Source organism: Xiphophorus maculatus, chromosome 18 (assembly GCF_002775205.1).
Source record: "Xiphophorus maculatus strain JP 163 A chromosome 18, X_maculatus-5.0-male, whole genome shotgun sequence".
Lineage (NCBI taxonomy): Eukaryota > Metazoa > Chordata > Actinopteri > Cyprinodontiformes > Poeciliidae > Xiphophorus > Xiphophorus maculatus.
The window spans coordinates 14,799,090-14,814,195 of NC_036460.1; the positions used below are offsets into that span (position 1 = coordinate 14,799,090).

The 15,106-nt window shown below is 38.2% G+C and overlaps 1 protein-coding gene across 1 annotated transcript in view; it reads left to right on the forward strand.

Moving 5' to 3' along the window:
* clmp (CXADR like membrane protein) overlaps positions 1 to 9,309 on the forward strand; it is an 81,782-nt gene extending 72,473 nt beyond the window's left edge. Inside the window, exons 4-7 of the mRNA XM_005808308.2 lie at positions 1,035 to 1,202; positions 2,330 to 2,452; positions 2,948 to 3,089; positions 4,122 to 9,309. Coding sequence (XP_005808365.1) covers positions 1,035 to 1,202; positions 2,330 to 2,452; positions 2,948 to 3,089; positions 4,122 to 4,458 — 770 coding nt within the window. The 3' untranslated portion in view covers positions 4,459 to 9,309. The remainder of the gene's footprint in view (positions 1 to 1,034; positions 1,203 to 2,329; positions 2,453 to 2,947; positions 3,090 to 4,121) is intronic.
* The last annotated feature ends 5,797 nt before the right edge of the window (positions 9,310 to 15,106 follow it).

Genomic DNA, 15,106 nt, shown 5'->3' on the forward strand with positions numbered 1-15,106 from the left:
ACCAATGAAGATAAAGACACTGCTTTAGGGTAGGGTGTAGGGTCCTTCACGTAAGAGGTATTCTTTTCTCTTTTTTACTATTTTGAAGAACTGTGAACACTTTTCTGTTTATACATCCACGACTTACTGGACAGTTATAAAGCTGCCAAATGTTGAGATGTATGCAGATGTTGCCATCATATAGATATCTGCAAAAACCCTTGTAAGAGGCAGAAGACTGTAAAGTCTGTAATTATTTTTCCGTTTAGCTAGATCAAACTACTACCACTACTTTGTTGTGGAGAATTAGCTATCTCTACTATAAATTCTCATGTTTTTCTTATTTACAATCACAAAAATTCAGTGTAGGCGTGTGTGTTCGTGGGCATGTGTGTGTGACAGGAATTTATAAGTTTGTTCTTTTTTAATAAAGGTCCAGCCAAGGACTGGGTTTACAAATTAGCCTATGGCTAGAAAACCTTTCCACAAAACAACGGTTGCTTTGTTTCTCTCATGTAACATGGTTTAGTGTCCTTGATTAACTAAATTTGAATTCAATTCAATTCAAACGCTACATCTTAAGCAGATGGAGAAAACTGTGGGCTTCAGCACTTTCTCCATTGCTCCTGGAGCTGTGTCTACCTGCCCTTTGCTGCTGTAGGGTGCTGAGGGTTGCAAGTTTTCCACCATTCTCAACATTCTAACAATTTTGCACTTTCAGGTGACAAATTGTTGAAGGTCATAAAAACACAGGGGCCTGTTTCAGCAATGTGCCCTGTCTGCTTTAATGATGTCTTGATCAAATAGTCAATAACACAATTGGGATTCCCTCTTGAGATATCCTGGTTGTGGAGCAAAACTACCCTGGCTCATGTAAACAGGCAGCTTTCCCATATGGTAATAAATGAAGAAAGATTGCAATTTCCTTATTTTCAGCAAAAACCTTAGTATTCTAAGAAGTGTGCACTCTTTTGAAAACTGTATCTGCTATTTTTAACATTAGAAGAGAAATAATTTTGTTATCTCTGTGGCACTGTTTTTTTGTTTTCTCACAGAAAAGCCCTCCAAGCCAAGGTGCCGGATGGATGGAAAACTCTTGGAGGGCAAGGATGTCAAGCTGAGCTGTAAATCCAGCGATGGTTCAGACCCCATTAGCTACAAGTGGGAGCGAGTGCTTGACAAAGGGAAGAGTTTGGGCAAGCTTCCAAACTTGGCACTGATAGGTAAGAAAAATAATGCTTTAGAAAGACTTTTTTTAAAAAGAGAGAGATAACACTACACTGAGATGATGTGCTGATTCAAGATTCAGTTCCTCTTCACAGAAATGCTATGATAATTCATTTTTATATTAATGACTTTTTTTTTCTTTTTTATTGCAGCATTAGTCCCAGAGAGATTTCCGCAAAGCACACCACTGTAAACCTGCCTCCTCCCATCTACTATTTTAAACATCTGTAAACACCAGTACCTAAATCTACCGAGGCAAACCTCATTCTCCCATTGTAGATCCTTTAGCAGCTTCACAAGAATTATTAAAAGTTACAGCATTTGGCTCAAAGGAACATGCGTTTATTTTTTCCAGTTTCATCCACTGATACTTCAATCAGTTAATATGCTTGGATTGCTCTGATTCTCTCCCTAAACACAAGCAATAAGCCTAAAACCATGGAAATGAGTTCTATTTATTCTTTTCCAGGAAATCCAACAGCACAACATTGTGATTTGTGGTTTTATTCTGTCAGAATTATGTGCATTATTACGAGAATTTGTGCTGAAACCGAGTTTAATGAATTTGAAATGTCAAGCCGCCTCAAGTGAATCATAGTTGCGACCATTAAAGCAGTGTGTGCATTTTCTGGGAGTGAAGCTGAAGTGGAAAAAAAAAATCTAATCCAATACACTGAAAGGTTTTTCAGCATTTTTTCTATATTCCAATCAACAAACCAAACAATGGATAAATAAAATACCACTATTACAGTATTTCTTTACTGTAATTGTGGTACATGTCCAGCCAAAAACCCTCTAGTTAGTGGCATCAACCAAGCACCACCTGTTCAGTAAGATTACTTTTCATGGGACAATAACACACAGCATCAGCAGTCATTATTTATGGGTCTAGTGAAAGCTAATACCACATGGTTGTCAGGGGTGCAGATGACTAAATATCCCATATGGCTCTGGGGTTCCGTCACCCTGTCAGACACTCTCCTGCTTCTCTCCTCAGGTCCTCCTGACTGTGATGGACCTCCACTGGAAAATATCCCCCCACTATTCCACTCCTATTTGCTCTCTCTTGTTGAATATATTTCAGGGCCCTTTTCATAAATGACATCTTATTTTTTTGGGGCAGATTTGAAGAACCCAGAGATTGTCACCCTGAGGAATCTTACCATGGACAGCACAGGTGTCTACAGGTGCACAGCAAGCAATGATGTGGGAGAGGAAAACTGCACCATTGAGGTCACGATGCAGCGTGAGTTGTGGAGGGGAACTTGACCTCGCAGTCTTCACCTCACACCAAACTGCCACACTGATTGATGGTTATTGTTTTAAACTACAGCTGCAAATACATTTATTCTTCACCCTGCCTCTCCTTCCCTTTACCTTCCTATCGAATGCAGTAAACCCATAGCGATGGCCTCTCTATTTTAAATGCCATGTTTCACTGTCAAAATGATGTATTCCTTGAGAGTCCCCTGACAGGGTCATGTATGGGAGGATAGAAAAAAAGAAACGACAGATCTAGCAGCTCAGCATAAATGTTTTTTGGTCCTTGGTGTTAAATTAATGTCCTTAAATTAAATATGGATGGAGGGACTCAAAAGAAAGAACTGAGTCTTTTTCTGGTGAATGTGCATGTAAAATGATTATTAATAAATTGAAGACTAACAGGGAAAATGGAATATTATTTTACCAGAGAGAAAAGCAGAATATATCTCTAATCGCTTTCTTCTTTTTTCATCCACAGATGTGAGGGATGTTGGGACGGTAGCGGGAGTAGTGGTGGGAATATCCCTCGGTGTCCTCATTGTCATAATAATCATCTGGCTCGTTTTCTGGAAGAAAGAAAAAAAGAAGTACGAAGAGGAGGAGACCCCAAATGAGATCAGGTTCAGTCATATTCTTGTCATCTGTCTCTCTTTCTTTTAATCGTTCTTACTATTAAAAATGTAGCTCACTAAAATTTGGGACACAAAATGTTTTAAAATAAATACTGTTATAGTGTGAAACAGCTGTTCATGCTCAGAATCATCATGCCACTGCATTGCCTATATTATAGCTTTTTATGCTTCTGTCAACATCAGCTGAAAATTTTGTTGTCCTAATGCAGAAATCTTTACACCTATTTATGAAACAATGTAGTAGTCTCAAGCTTGAATTTGCCACTTATTTTCCTTTTTGCTTGGAAAAAACATTTTTTTAGTTTTCTGGAACTGTTTACACTACGCACGAGAACCTTGTTCTCTGCATGGAGTTGTATGAATTTGTAATGGTTAAAGCTTCAAACATTATCCATTCCATTTTCTTGTTGATAATAATAATAATCTTGGCTGCATTAGAATGCATCTCAACCTAAAATGTGCATTTCTGGCTCTGTATGTTCACAAGCATCATGAGACTTTATGTATAGACCAATAACTTTTTCACAAACTTCCTGTATGTTTAACACCCTTTCTTATAATAGGTTGCTTTTGAAATTGAAATAAATAACAAGGATTTGATCAGTCATTCTTAATAAAATTGGGGCAGCCAGGTACCATTTTTCTGCGCTTTCTCTGAGATTTTTATCATGTCATATTAAAACACAAGTAGAAGTTGATTTATTTGGGATGGTTTTCATTGTATTTTCAGTGCCTTTTTTTTTTCTTCAACAGTTGCATCTGGGGAACCAGTGATTCTAGCAGAATTCATTATTCCATGCAAATTTGCTTCAGAAAACTCTAAGGCTAGGGGGTATCTCATGAATTACATGAAGCTCTGGCAAACTACAAGTCCCCTGTGCTTTAGACCTTGGAATAGTGTAATGCAGGGACACTCTGCTGTGCTGTTGTTGTGTTAGGGTTCTCTTCTCTGTTTCAAGAGTTGCTTTTTATATCAAATAAATATTGTTGTCCTTATGTGCTGTGTTTCCCAACATACAGGGAAGATGCTGAGGCTCCCAAGGCCAAACTAGTGAAGCCAAACTCCCTATCCTCGTCCCGCTCTGGCAGTTCACGCTCCGGCGCCTCCTCCACCCAATCAATGGTGCACAACAGCACCCAACGTGGCCACCGCCCACGTCCACCTGCAGTGGCAGCTCTCAAGGAAAATGGACAGCCTCCAGGCTTCCCCCAGTCCCCTCCAGCTTACACCACAGTGGTGCCCCCGAAAACCCCTGAGCCCCCTATCACTCCAAAATTCAACTCCAGGAACATGTCTGGACCCACACCCCCGACTCTCATGGTCCCAGCCCAGACCAAGGCCTTTCAGACTGTGTAGGACTGAAAGCCACGCCCTTTCCTGCAGCCATGTAAGACTCTGACTCCTCCCTGAAGCCCCATAACCCTCTCTCCCAAAGACTGAGACTCTTCCATAAACAAAGAAATGCAACTAGTTTAAAGGATGTAATTAAAAGAATCAATACTATAATTCCAAAAGTACTTTTAATGAATGCATAACTTAAAGGGTAAAATATAAGACATGCTTGCCCCTACTGATTAAAAAAAAAAACAAACAAAAAAGCTGAAACCTGAGATGCAAAACAATCCCATGGCTGAAGGTAGAACTTTTTTGCTGCATTTCTTCTTTTTGCTTCAGACGGCACAGAGAAGCACCATGTGCATTGAGGTGGAAGGCGCCCCCTTGAAGAGCTTTATTTATTTATCAAATCAAAGGCTTAGGCATGCAGTTGGAGTGAGAAAAGGAAACTAAAAACATACTTACATTCGCCATCAGTTAAACAAGACGAATATAAGTAGGGCGGAAAAGAGGGGAAAAGTGGGAGACTGTCTGGGAAGCTGGGTTTTTTGTGTTTGTAAAGTTGGAGACCAGGGAGGAGGGGTGATTCTCTGATTCATATCACTCTTCACCTCTATCTGGCTGCTTCCAATTACTTGCTCTAAAACCACAAACCGCTTTGCCTCCCCCATGGGCCTGGCCAATTTTGCCCATCCATGTGGACAGACACGGTGCGCAGCGTGTGCATCATCCGCCTCGTTGCTTTTGGTCTTTTGTGCTCTCGCAGAGGAACCCGTGAGAAACCACAGACTGACTCAGCTGGCTCATGAACGCCTCATCTGCTTCACTGTTCGACTAGCATATGGGGAAGGAGGGACTTCAGGAACAAGGATGTAGCATTGACAGTCAAATCAATGGACTTGTTATTGTTCCTTCCACATCTACATTGTTAAACTCCTGTACTGCTACCAAATATTCTCCTACTACTTTAGTAGCATTTATTAGGCCTATAGCGATTCTTTAAACGTAGAGGTAAGCATCTATTAGAACAGCTAGAATCTTTGTTTGGTTTTGTCTCTGTTTCCTTTTGTCTCGTTTTCCTGTGGGGATTACAAAATGTCAAAGGCAGCCATGTGTCCAGTCCCTCATTTTAAGAAGTGCCACCAATGCCCCAGGATGGGTTGTGATTGGTATTTTTTCGTATCATTTTCTTTTTGTTTACAAAGCTGCATTTCTGACTGAAGCCAAAATTTGTTGAGATGAATGTGTGATTTACAAAGATGGTGGAGTCCATTATTTTCAGCCTCCTTCAGGGTACAATATCAAACTAAGGCACATGACTTTCAAATTTTACTTTAGCTTGTCTAAAGATGGGGAACAAGGAGTGTGACTTCAGATAAATCTAACACTCTCCTTGGATCCGTAACAGCAGTGTGGCACTTGATTGTTGTTTCGCCCAATCACTTGCTTGGCTAATGCTTGTTGTCAGCAAGAAACCTATTTGTTGTATCCTCTGAGAGACAAAATGCAGTTTGACTGAAAGTAGCTGAAAAAAGGGCATGTAGCCTATCTAGTGTGCCTTTGCAATCCCTCTCCCTTTAGATGTTTTCTTTTCTCTTTTCTAAAGCCCTCACCACCCCTCTCCCTTGGTCCTTATCTTCAGTGTACCAGCGGTTAAGTCTCTGTTCACATGAAACTTTGAGGGTCACCAGCAGGAAGCACTCGATATCACAAGAACTGCCCCAGAAACGGATGCAGCCGAAGAAGCACCAAGCAGAGTGAGTGGTGAGAAAGCAATCCCATGCCACAAGACTATTTACTGTACATTCTGTAATCAGTCTTGTTTTATATTGTACATACAGATAGCTATACACACATGATGTCAGTTCAACTTAAAAATAAGGGTATGTCAGGAAAATGTTTCCTCACAAAATAATGCCAAGTGAGAAATCCAAAGTGAAGTCAAACTGTCTTTTTTTTCTTAAGTTACAAATGACATTGATATTGTCAGTGGACCCTAATGTGACACAAACATTGTATATGACAGTATGTGTGAATGTGTACAAGGCAAACTCATTTGATCCATTATGACCACTTCCAATTTACCATATATTTTCTGTTTCTGGAAAAAAAAGAACTATATATCTATAGATACTTGGACAAGTTTTCAAGACCACATGTGTTCAAACATGACATGAGTCACTGACAGTTAAACTTTGCTTTGAAAGTACAGTATAATTATAGAGATAAAATCCAATTATAATTTTAATATAATTTATTTTGCTACATTTGAAAAATTATTTCCATCCAGACATAATCTAGCGCCTTCAACAGACAATTAAAATTTCATTCTGAAAGGCGAACTTTCAATGTTTCTTAAAATATAAAGTGTGCAACCTTTTACAGATCACACACAAATACCATTGTGGTTTCTCAACCTTTGGAAAATTTCTAGTTTTGTCTTGCTCACATCTGTAGTCAGAGAAATAATTCAAACATTTCAAACAACCAGTATTGTAATGGGGGAAAAAAAACAAAGCTAAAGGAAGAGCTACATTTATCTTTATTCTGTATTTCTACATTTATTTATTTATTTATTTTACCAGGGTAGCCACTGTGTCCTATTTTGCTATTTGACAGCCTAGAACTCCCTTCATCCGTGGCTCTGCATCATTAGCGCAAATTTGGTCATATTTCAGGTCTAAATCTGCAACATCTGCCAGGAAAGGACGTGTTGTTTGATTTCACACATTGGATTTCACACATGACTTAACCACAGAGGTAATTGGGATTTTTTTTTATTATTATTATTATTTCACTAAAAGCAGCATGTCATATTCGACCAAGAAGGCTACTCTATGTGTGTAATAGAGAAGTTTTGAGCGTGTGTAGTGGCATGTCTGCGAATACACTTGTAATTGTGTGTGGGGGTGTATGGGTGGGTGTATGCATGTAAATTCAGTATTTGCCCTTGGGCCACACCCACACACTCTGATGTTACCCATTCAATGAGGGCGAAGGATGCAGTCAAGCAAGAGAACCTCTGTTTAAATGTACATGACTGAAGACTGGCAGTGTTGATTTTAGCTTTTGCTTAGTTTTATATGCCTACTGAACTTTGCTTCACAGGCAGCAGTCATGTTTTTGTTTGTGGGGGTGGCGTCTCGAGACAAAGAGCGTTCATAATTCATAACTCTCATCAGCTCTGGAGGGGACTGGTGTGCTCCTGCTATCTCTGTGCAAAATGCACTTTGCCCAGGTTGTCTTGGTGGCATCTCACCAAACAGACACACATAGTTACAAGTTGTATATACATACACATCAACAGGTGCACATATCATATGCGAGATGCATATGAAAAGACAGTGCAGTTGTGTGCACACGCAAGCACACCTCACAGAAACTGACACCCTTTGCACAAACAAAAGCCCAAACAAGCATTCCCTGTTATTTCTGCTCCTTCAGAATCAATTTGATGGATCGAATGTCTGGAGGTATTACCGCTGACTGATGGAGCCCGGATACTAAATGTGGCACAGAATGGGACGTGGCATCACTCAGAGGACATGTGCACACACTTGCATAAAAAAAAGATATAGTAAGAAAACACACACACTTGGAAGGACTCACTAAAACAGACACTGCTATGCATCTTAAAGATCTTGATAGCATATGCTGAAAGATTTTTTCCCCAGCTTGGGAATTTACAAGAGTGGTACCGGGAAACAAGAGAGTTATAACAGGATTGGTTCTGAGCCAGGGCTGTGGGCTCTTGTCATTGAAATTCCCTCCTCCACAGATGAAAGTAGCAGTGGTGGTGGAGGATGGGAATCAAGTCTTCCAGCTTTAAATTCCTCCAAGCTTTTTTGATTTGCTTTCCAGCGTCAGCAAGTCTCAGGTGGCAGATTCCCCAGTTTATGAGCCCTCACGCTGCATACTTCTTTGTGACCCAACAAACTCGCTCTTTTTCCAACAAATGAATTTTAAGTCGCTTTTGTCAGTTCAGTGTGCGCAGGAGGAAAAAGTCTTAACATGCCCCACAGCTCAGCGCGTCGGCTCCACATGCAATATTATCAGTCAGCAGCACCGTACACTGTCTTGTTACCAACACTCAAAGGTGCAGTTTAATGGTTAATGGTTATCCTGCGGTATGTGATGGGAGAATGAATCTCATGTAGCTACAGTGTTTTATGTTCTATTAGTCGCGCTTTATTTCTGATTAAAGCTATTGAGCAGGGCAATCTGTGGTTTGGCCTTGTCTGTCAGTATAAGAGAATGTGATGTATTATTGCTTTTTAAGAGTGGAGATGAACGAGGCTTGGTTCAACCTCAAGGAAGTTAAAGAGAGATTGTAAGAGGTACCTGCATGTCATAAGATTGAGCAGATGAACGGGAATGCTTTGCTTTGATGTAACATAACTGTAATCAACTAAAAGTAATCAAAATAAAATCTAAAATTGTAAATATATCAACACTAATTGATTTTTGAAGCTTTACTTTTGTCTTCTTTTGTTTGTTTGTTTGGGGTTTTTTTTCAAATGTTTATCCATGTACTTTGCACTTTTCAGTGTGCTATGCTCATCACCGGTGTGTGTTGATTCTGTGTGGTCGGCTGTTTCCTCTTGACTGCGTTGTTTCAGTGTCAGGGGCAGACAGGCTCAGCATGGCTCGACTAAAGGGAAATGTAAAACACTTTTGTTTACTTTACTCTCATCTGTTTTCTGATGTGCATTTTCATTTTAGTTTTCTAAAACAATAAGGGATTTTTTTTTTTTTTTTTGCTTTGTTCATTTGATGAAAACAATCCTTGTAAATATCACGAGTAAAAAATGTATATTTTTACGACTTCTGAGTTATTACTCTTTCATTTGCAAATAAAATATTCAATGACAACCTAACTGGTCTTGTGACATCTTCCTTTTGAATTAGAATGAGGTAGACTCCTAGAGTTATAAAATTGTGAATAATTTATTAGTGCTCCGAAGTCTCTCATCCTTTGCTGGTGTGTGGGAAGTGTTAAGGTCAGAGCTTTTATGCTTAGTAGAAGCTTGCACGCTTTACGTATGCGTTTATGAAACGGTCAGTCTGGTCTGCTTAGCTGACTGTACCAGAATTTGACAGCTGTCAAAAAGAATTACTTTTATTGTCTGCTCATCAGAGGAATCTTAACCTGCAAAGCCCAAGAAAGCATGAACATTAGCAGTGCATAATTTCAGTATGACACATAATTAAGCATTATACAGTTTCGACCCAGACTAATAAGTTCAACAAGGTTGTTTTTTTTTAAGCTGTTTGAGTATTTAAGATGTGCTCTATAAAATATCAATATTTGACAGTGAGCATTCAGAATAGTTGTCACCTCTTATAAAGATGTGTAAAATACCTGAAAATAAGTTCATCTTCATTGCCTTAGCATAATCTGAACCCATTGGCCTTTGTGCAGTCCCTTTTTTACATTAGATTAGCTTCTTAAGATTTCACAAGGTTGGAGAATACAGAGCAGGATCTTTAACTGTTCCTCTGAACAATCTCCTTGGATCGTCCACTGACATGGGTCCTCTATTGTCTTCAGCTTATCTACAGGTTTCCCATTGAAATAGCATAAAATAAGGTTCATTTGGTGTCTATATTGGATTTGCTTGTTTTGTTTTTTTCATGGTGTTCCTGATAAAGACCCAGAGGTGACTCATTTTCTAGATTCTGGTAGACCCCACTAGATTTTTTTTCTCCCCTCCAGGGGTCTTTTGTGGGCTCTAGTGTCCCTTATATGAAAGTAGGCTGACAGAAAAGGGGGAAGGAGAGGGGGGAAGACATGCGGCAAATAAGATTTGTATTTTTAATCTCTTGGTATTTGAAATGTTCCCTGGGAATTTGTGAAATTAGGACCCACAGCATCACATGTTTCATACATCTCAGCAAGCAGGAGGTGCTTTTCCACATAATTTAATTCCTTGTCTAAATCATATTGTGATTGATTAGCTATATTCTAGTGTAGCTGTCTTCATGTTAGCTTTTAAGTGTATATGCTACCTATTTCACATTGGGGTGTGTCAGCTAACTTAGGAAGGATAAGACTTAAAAACTTTTTTTAGACATATGCCTATTTTTCACACCTATAATATTTTGAAGCCAATTCACTTTTTTTTCTGCTCAGTTGCTGGGACCCAATGCTTCTCAAAATGTGAGGATAAAACATAGGGCACAGTCAGTATTCTTGCACAGTCAGCCACATATTGACTGCCATTCATCTGTTTCCTCTGAAAAATCTTCTTCATATTGGCAAGCTACCAAACTGCCAAGACACACAGTATGTATAAACCCTAGCAAAGGGCAAAATGGTGGCTTTGTCTGTTTCAAGGACATGCGGAGAAGGTTGCAGGAATTCACAAAAGCATGCATAATGTACTTTGCCAAGTGATCCATCCATGGGAGCTAATACATTTAAGAGCTGACTACAGGCTGCGTGATGTGTGCGATGATTTTAAACAAACAAAAAATGCATCCAAAGCAATATCAGATTTTCAAGGCCAGAACACACTTCTCCACCCCCTTTTTCATGCCTCTGTTCTCATTGTTCTACATGATTAGCCATGTGTGATGAGATTGTCATAAACTCTCTGCCATGCCTAGACACTATGCACATTCAAATGCCTGCACTACCTTAATGGCATTTTAGTAACAGATTGGGACATTCTGTAACCTCACATCTGTATCCTTCATGTCTCTGTTAGATATTATTCCATATGTCTGCATTGTCATTTCCACAAATGCATGGATCTCATAGCATGCAGTTCCAAGTGTGTGCAGTGAGCAAGTTTGTGTTTAAGTTGTATTTTTCAAAAAGCTTTATTTCATGTAAATATGTTAATGTCAAACGTACTGTAGATATACGGTTGAGAAAAAATTCAAAGGTTTAGTGTGGCTGTTTCTATACATGTGTGTTTTTTTCACACACATAAAACAGATTTGTAGCAAAAATCAACTAGAAATTGTACTCATGGTGATGCTCTAATCAGAACTTTGACTTGATTTCCAATTTGCAATCTGTTTTTTAAAGTGATGGTTCTGAATTTATAACATTCTCTTTAAAAACATCAATTAAGAAGTTTTTCCACATAAATTCATTTCTTTGCATTTAGTTTTTTTTGTTCATTCTTGCACTTTGTAGTTATACATTTGAATTTTCATCTGTTAGATTTATGTTATTCTTTTACCTCTGATTTGTAGTTTGCTTTAGTCTCTGTTCTTCTCCAGTGTTTATTATTCACCTTCCCTCTTGCCAATTTGCTCCCTTGTACAGCTGTTTTCTGTCCCTTGATTTTCCTCTCCCTGCATTCTGTCTCTGCTTTGTTCTTGTGGTTTACTTAGTCATTTCTGCCTCTCTTCAGTATTCCGGCTCTTGGATTTTTGTTTGATACTGGATCTTTCTGTTACCTTGTTTCATGCTTCAGTGTTCCATGTCCTGCCATCTATGATTCTGTAAGTTATTTATTTTATTAAATCACTTGATTTCAATGTACAATTTTCTCTTTATCTGGGTCATGTCCAACTACACTCATCCATCTATCCATCCATCCATTCATTGTCTCCCACTTAATCTGTGATCAGGTCACTGGGGCAGCAGTCAAAGCAGAGAGACTCAGACCTCCCTCTCTCCAGCCACTTGGATCATCTCCTCCACGGGAATCCCAAGGTTTTCCCAGGCTGGCCAAGAAGTATAGTCCCTCCAACGTGTCCTGGGTCTTCCAATGGATCTCCTGCCTGTGGGGCGGGCCCAGCACACCACACCATGGGAGGTGTAGAGGAAGCATCTCAGCATCTCAACTGGCTCTTGGCAAGGAGGAGCAGCAGCTCTTCTCTGAGCCCCTCTCAGATGACTGAATTTCTCATCCTATCTCTACGGGTGAGTCCAGACACCCTGAGGAGGAGACTAATTTTGGCTGGTTGTATTGGCGATCTTGTTCTTCCGACCTTCTGCTTATCACTTTGACAAATAAGGTATTCACATCCCTTTAACCTTTTCAACTTTTGTTTCATTTCCACCACAAATATTGCAGTATTCTTTGGGAATTCATGTTGACAGATCAGCACAAAGTAGCTCAATAAAATTATATTGTGATACTCTTAAAAAAATACAGTATTAAATAGTTTTCTTAGATCACCCATTTAGTAGGGTCTACTTGTGATTGGCTACAAAAATCATTCAATGGTTTAATACTAAGTATTCACTCTCTAACTGGGCCAAATACAGGAGAGATAAAGAATCTCTTGGCTCTGAGGTGGCTTTTCAACTCAGTTATTGCCAATTTCCATTTCTCTTTAGGCATCCTTCTGTAATCTGCAAAATAAATAACAGTAGATTTCTTCACAAAGGTTTTTGTGAAAGAAGTCGCCAAAATAATTGCACCCCCTGGTGCTGATTGGCGATAGCTCTCATGTAATCTGTGATGCAGATAGGATCTAAATGACACTGGCTAAAACCTGAATCACATATCAAACATCATCACTTAAGACTAGTTGTCTGAAATCTCTCATGAAACCTTTGTTAACCCAGATTCTCTGGACAAGCTACGATTAATTATTATTATGTAAAACCTTAAATGTGCAAAAAATAATAAAAATAAACATACATCTATATATTCAAAGGAATGAAACTAAGTTGTACAGAACCGCAACACAAACTAGACAAAGGTGGAAACATGTCCTTGGATGCAGCTCTTGTGAAGCTTTGCTTAAAGCGCCCCCTGGTGGAACTTCCCATTTGGAAGAAAAACATAAAATGACAGCAAGCTGTATCCTGTTTTAGATGTGTGTTTATGTAACATCAGGTAACTGTTTTCTTTTTATAATTGCTAGTCTATCTAATAATGCTTCATCTAGAAAGTATAATTCACTCACTCGCTCACTCACTCATTCACCCCCTCACTCATTCACATTCAATCTATTATTTGAATGTTAGTTGGATTGTCTCAGTATAAACTAAGAAAAAATGAATATAAAACTAGTATCCAGAATGTGAAAGCTATTGGTTTTGCTTGTTGAATAATATAAGTGATTGTCATATTAATCATATACAGTATATATACAGTATATGTATACATACAGAATCTGGGAGAACAAACGTAATATATATACACAGTATATATATTAAGATATTGTGTATATACTGTATGTGTGTGAGCATTTCTGTGACTGTGTTCCTCCAGATCCCAGCATGACAATTTGTTTGCAACACCTAATCCTCATCAGCCTCATCACTTAGCAATCTTCCTGCTTTGTTTTCACTCCCTCCTCATCATCATCACTTTGTACAGTTCTACTGCTGTCAGGTAAGTCAGGCAAAAACTATTCTGAATGAAATTCTGTAAAATCCTTTTCAACAAAAGCACTAAATACGGTAAAAAGTAGTGTAAGTTGATGTACTTTTAAGTGTTTCTTAAATTGAGAAAATAACTATTTTATAAGTAGAAATGTATTTTCACTAAAAAAAATATGTGTCTGAGGTCCAAAATTTTAGTGATCATTTTTCATTCCACTCTAATCAAAAACCTAACCTTACCCCAAAGCATGTCCTGCTTTATCTCATAGTGCATGGATTTTACTTGAAACAGAACCACTATTCATTGAAAGAATTTCAAGCTGTAGTTTTCCAAAAAAAGCAAACAAAACACAGCCATTGTAATTTTTCCTCCAATTGTTTGGAGTGCAAGACTACAATATCTTGCAACAGCATTCCAATCTGTTGCACAATTAATAAGATTATGAGAACAAATGTTGTTTGTGACAGACCAAACTATTAATCACATAACAGCAACAGTTAAATAGAAATGTTTTTTGTTGTTGTTGTTTTGTATTGAATAAACAATCAGTATAATATTACCACATTTGAACATTTGAAGGAATTGGGCAGTGTTTTGTGAGATGCTTAAAGCTTGAGATTTTGTTTAATAACCCAATCCTTATCTAAAGCTCTTCACAGCTTTATGTGTATGTTCATGATATTGTTTGATCACTGATAGTCATTAGCAAAGTGCATTTACAGAACAACTGCTAATTACAGACAGATGGACTTTATTTATTTATAATTACCTGCATTTAATTAAGGCAGTTAATTGGTTGTATTTGATTTTTTTATGGGCATCAAAGTACAGAGAGCACAACTACAACACCTTCTCAATATTTATTAAAAAAAAAATTGAACGTCTTATATTCTTCCTTGTACTTTATGATTAAGAAGTACTTTGTGTAAGTCTTAAATGTGTAATTGTAAGTACAACTAGTAGTTACAAAAGCCCAGAGGTTTTGTGCATGTTGCTTTTTAGAAAACCTATGTGTACTACACATTACGTTGATTCTGAACAAACTTGTGCAGCCATTCTATGTGCAAAACAGCAAAAAAAACCAGTTTACATGGATTTTTAAACATTTTGCATATGGGATCTGAGGACAAAACTAACTTTTATATTTTTACTTTAAAATGGAAAAACAACAAATTCACAGGAAGTCTCTATTAAGCCCGTTAATATATTTCAAAGTTTTAATGAAAGTGATTTTGAACTACTTCCAAAATTCAATGAATTCTAAGTTTCTTCATTCCAAGTGTCAGAAAACTCATCACTGCTCCTATTGTTTCTAGATCTTATGACACAAGCTTCGTGTGAACTATTGCTGTGATAAAGTAGACATCCTT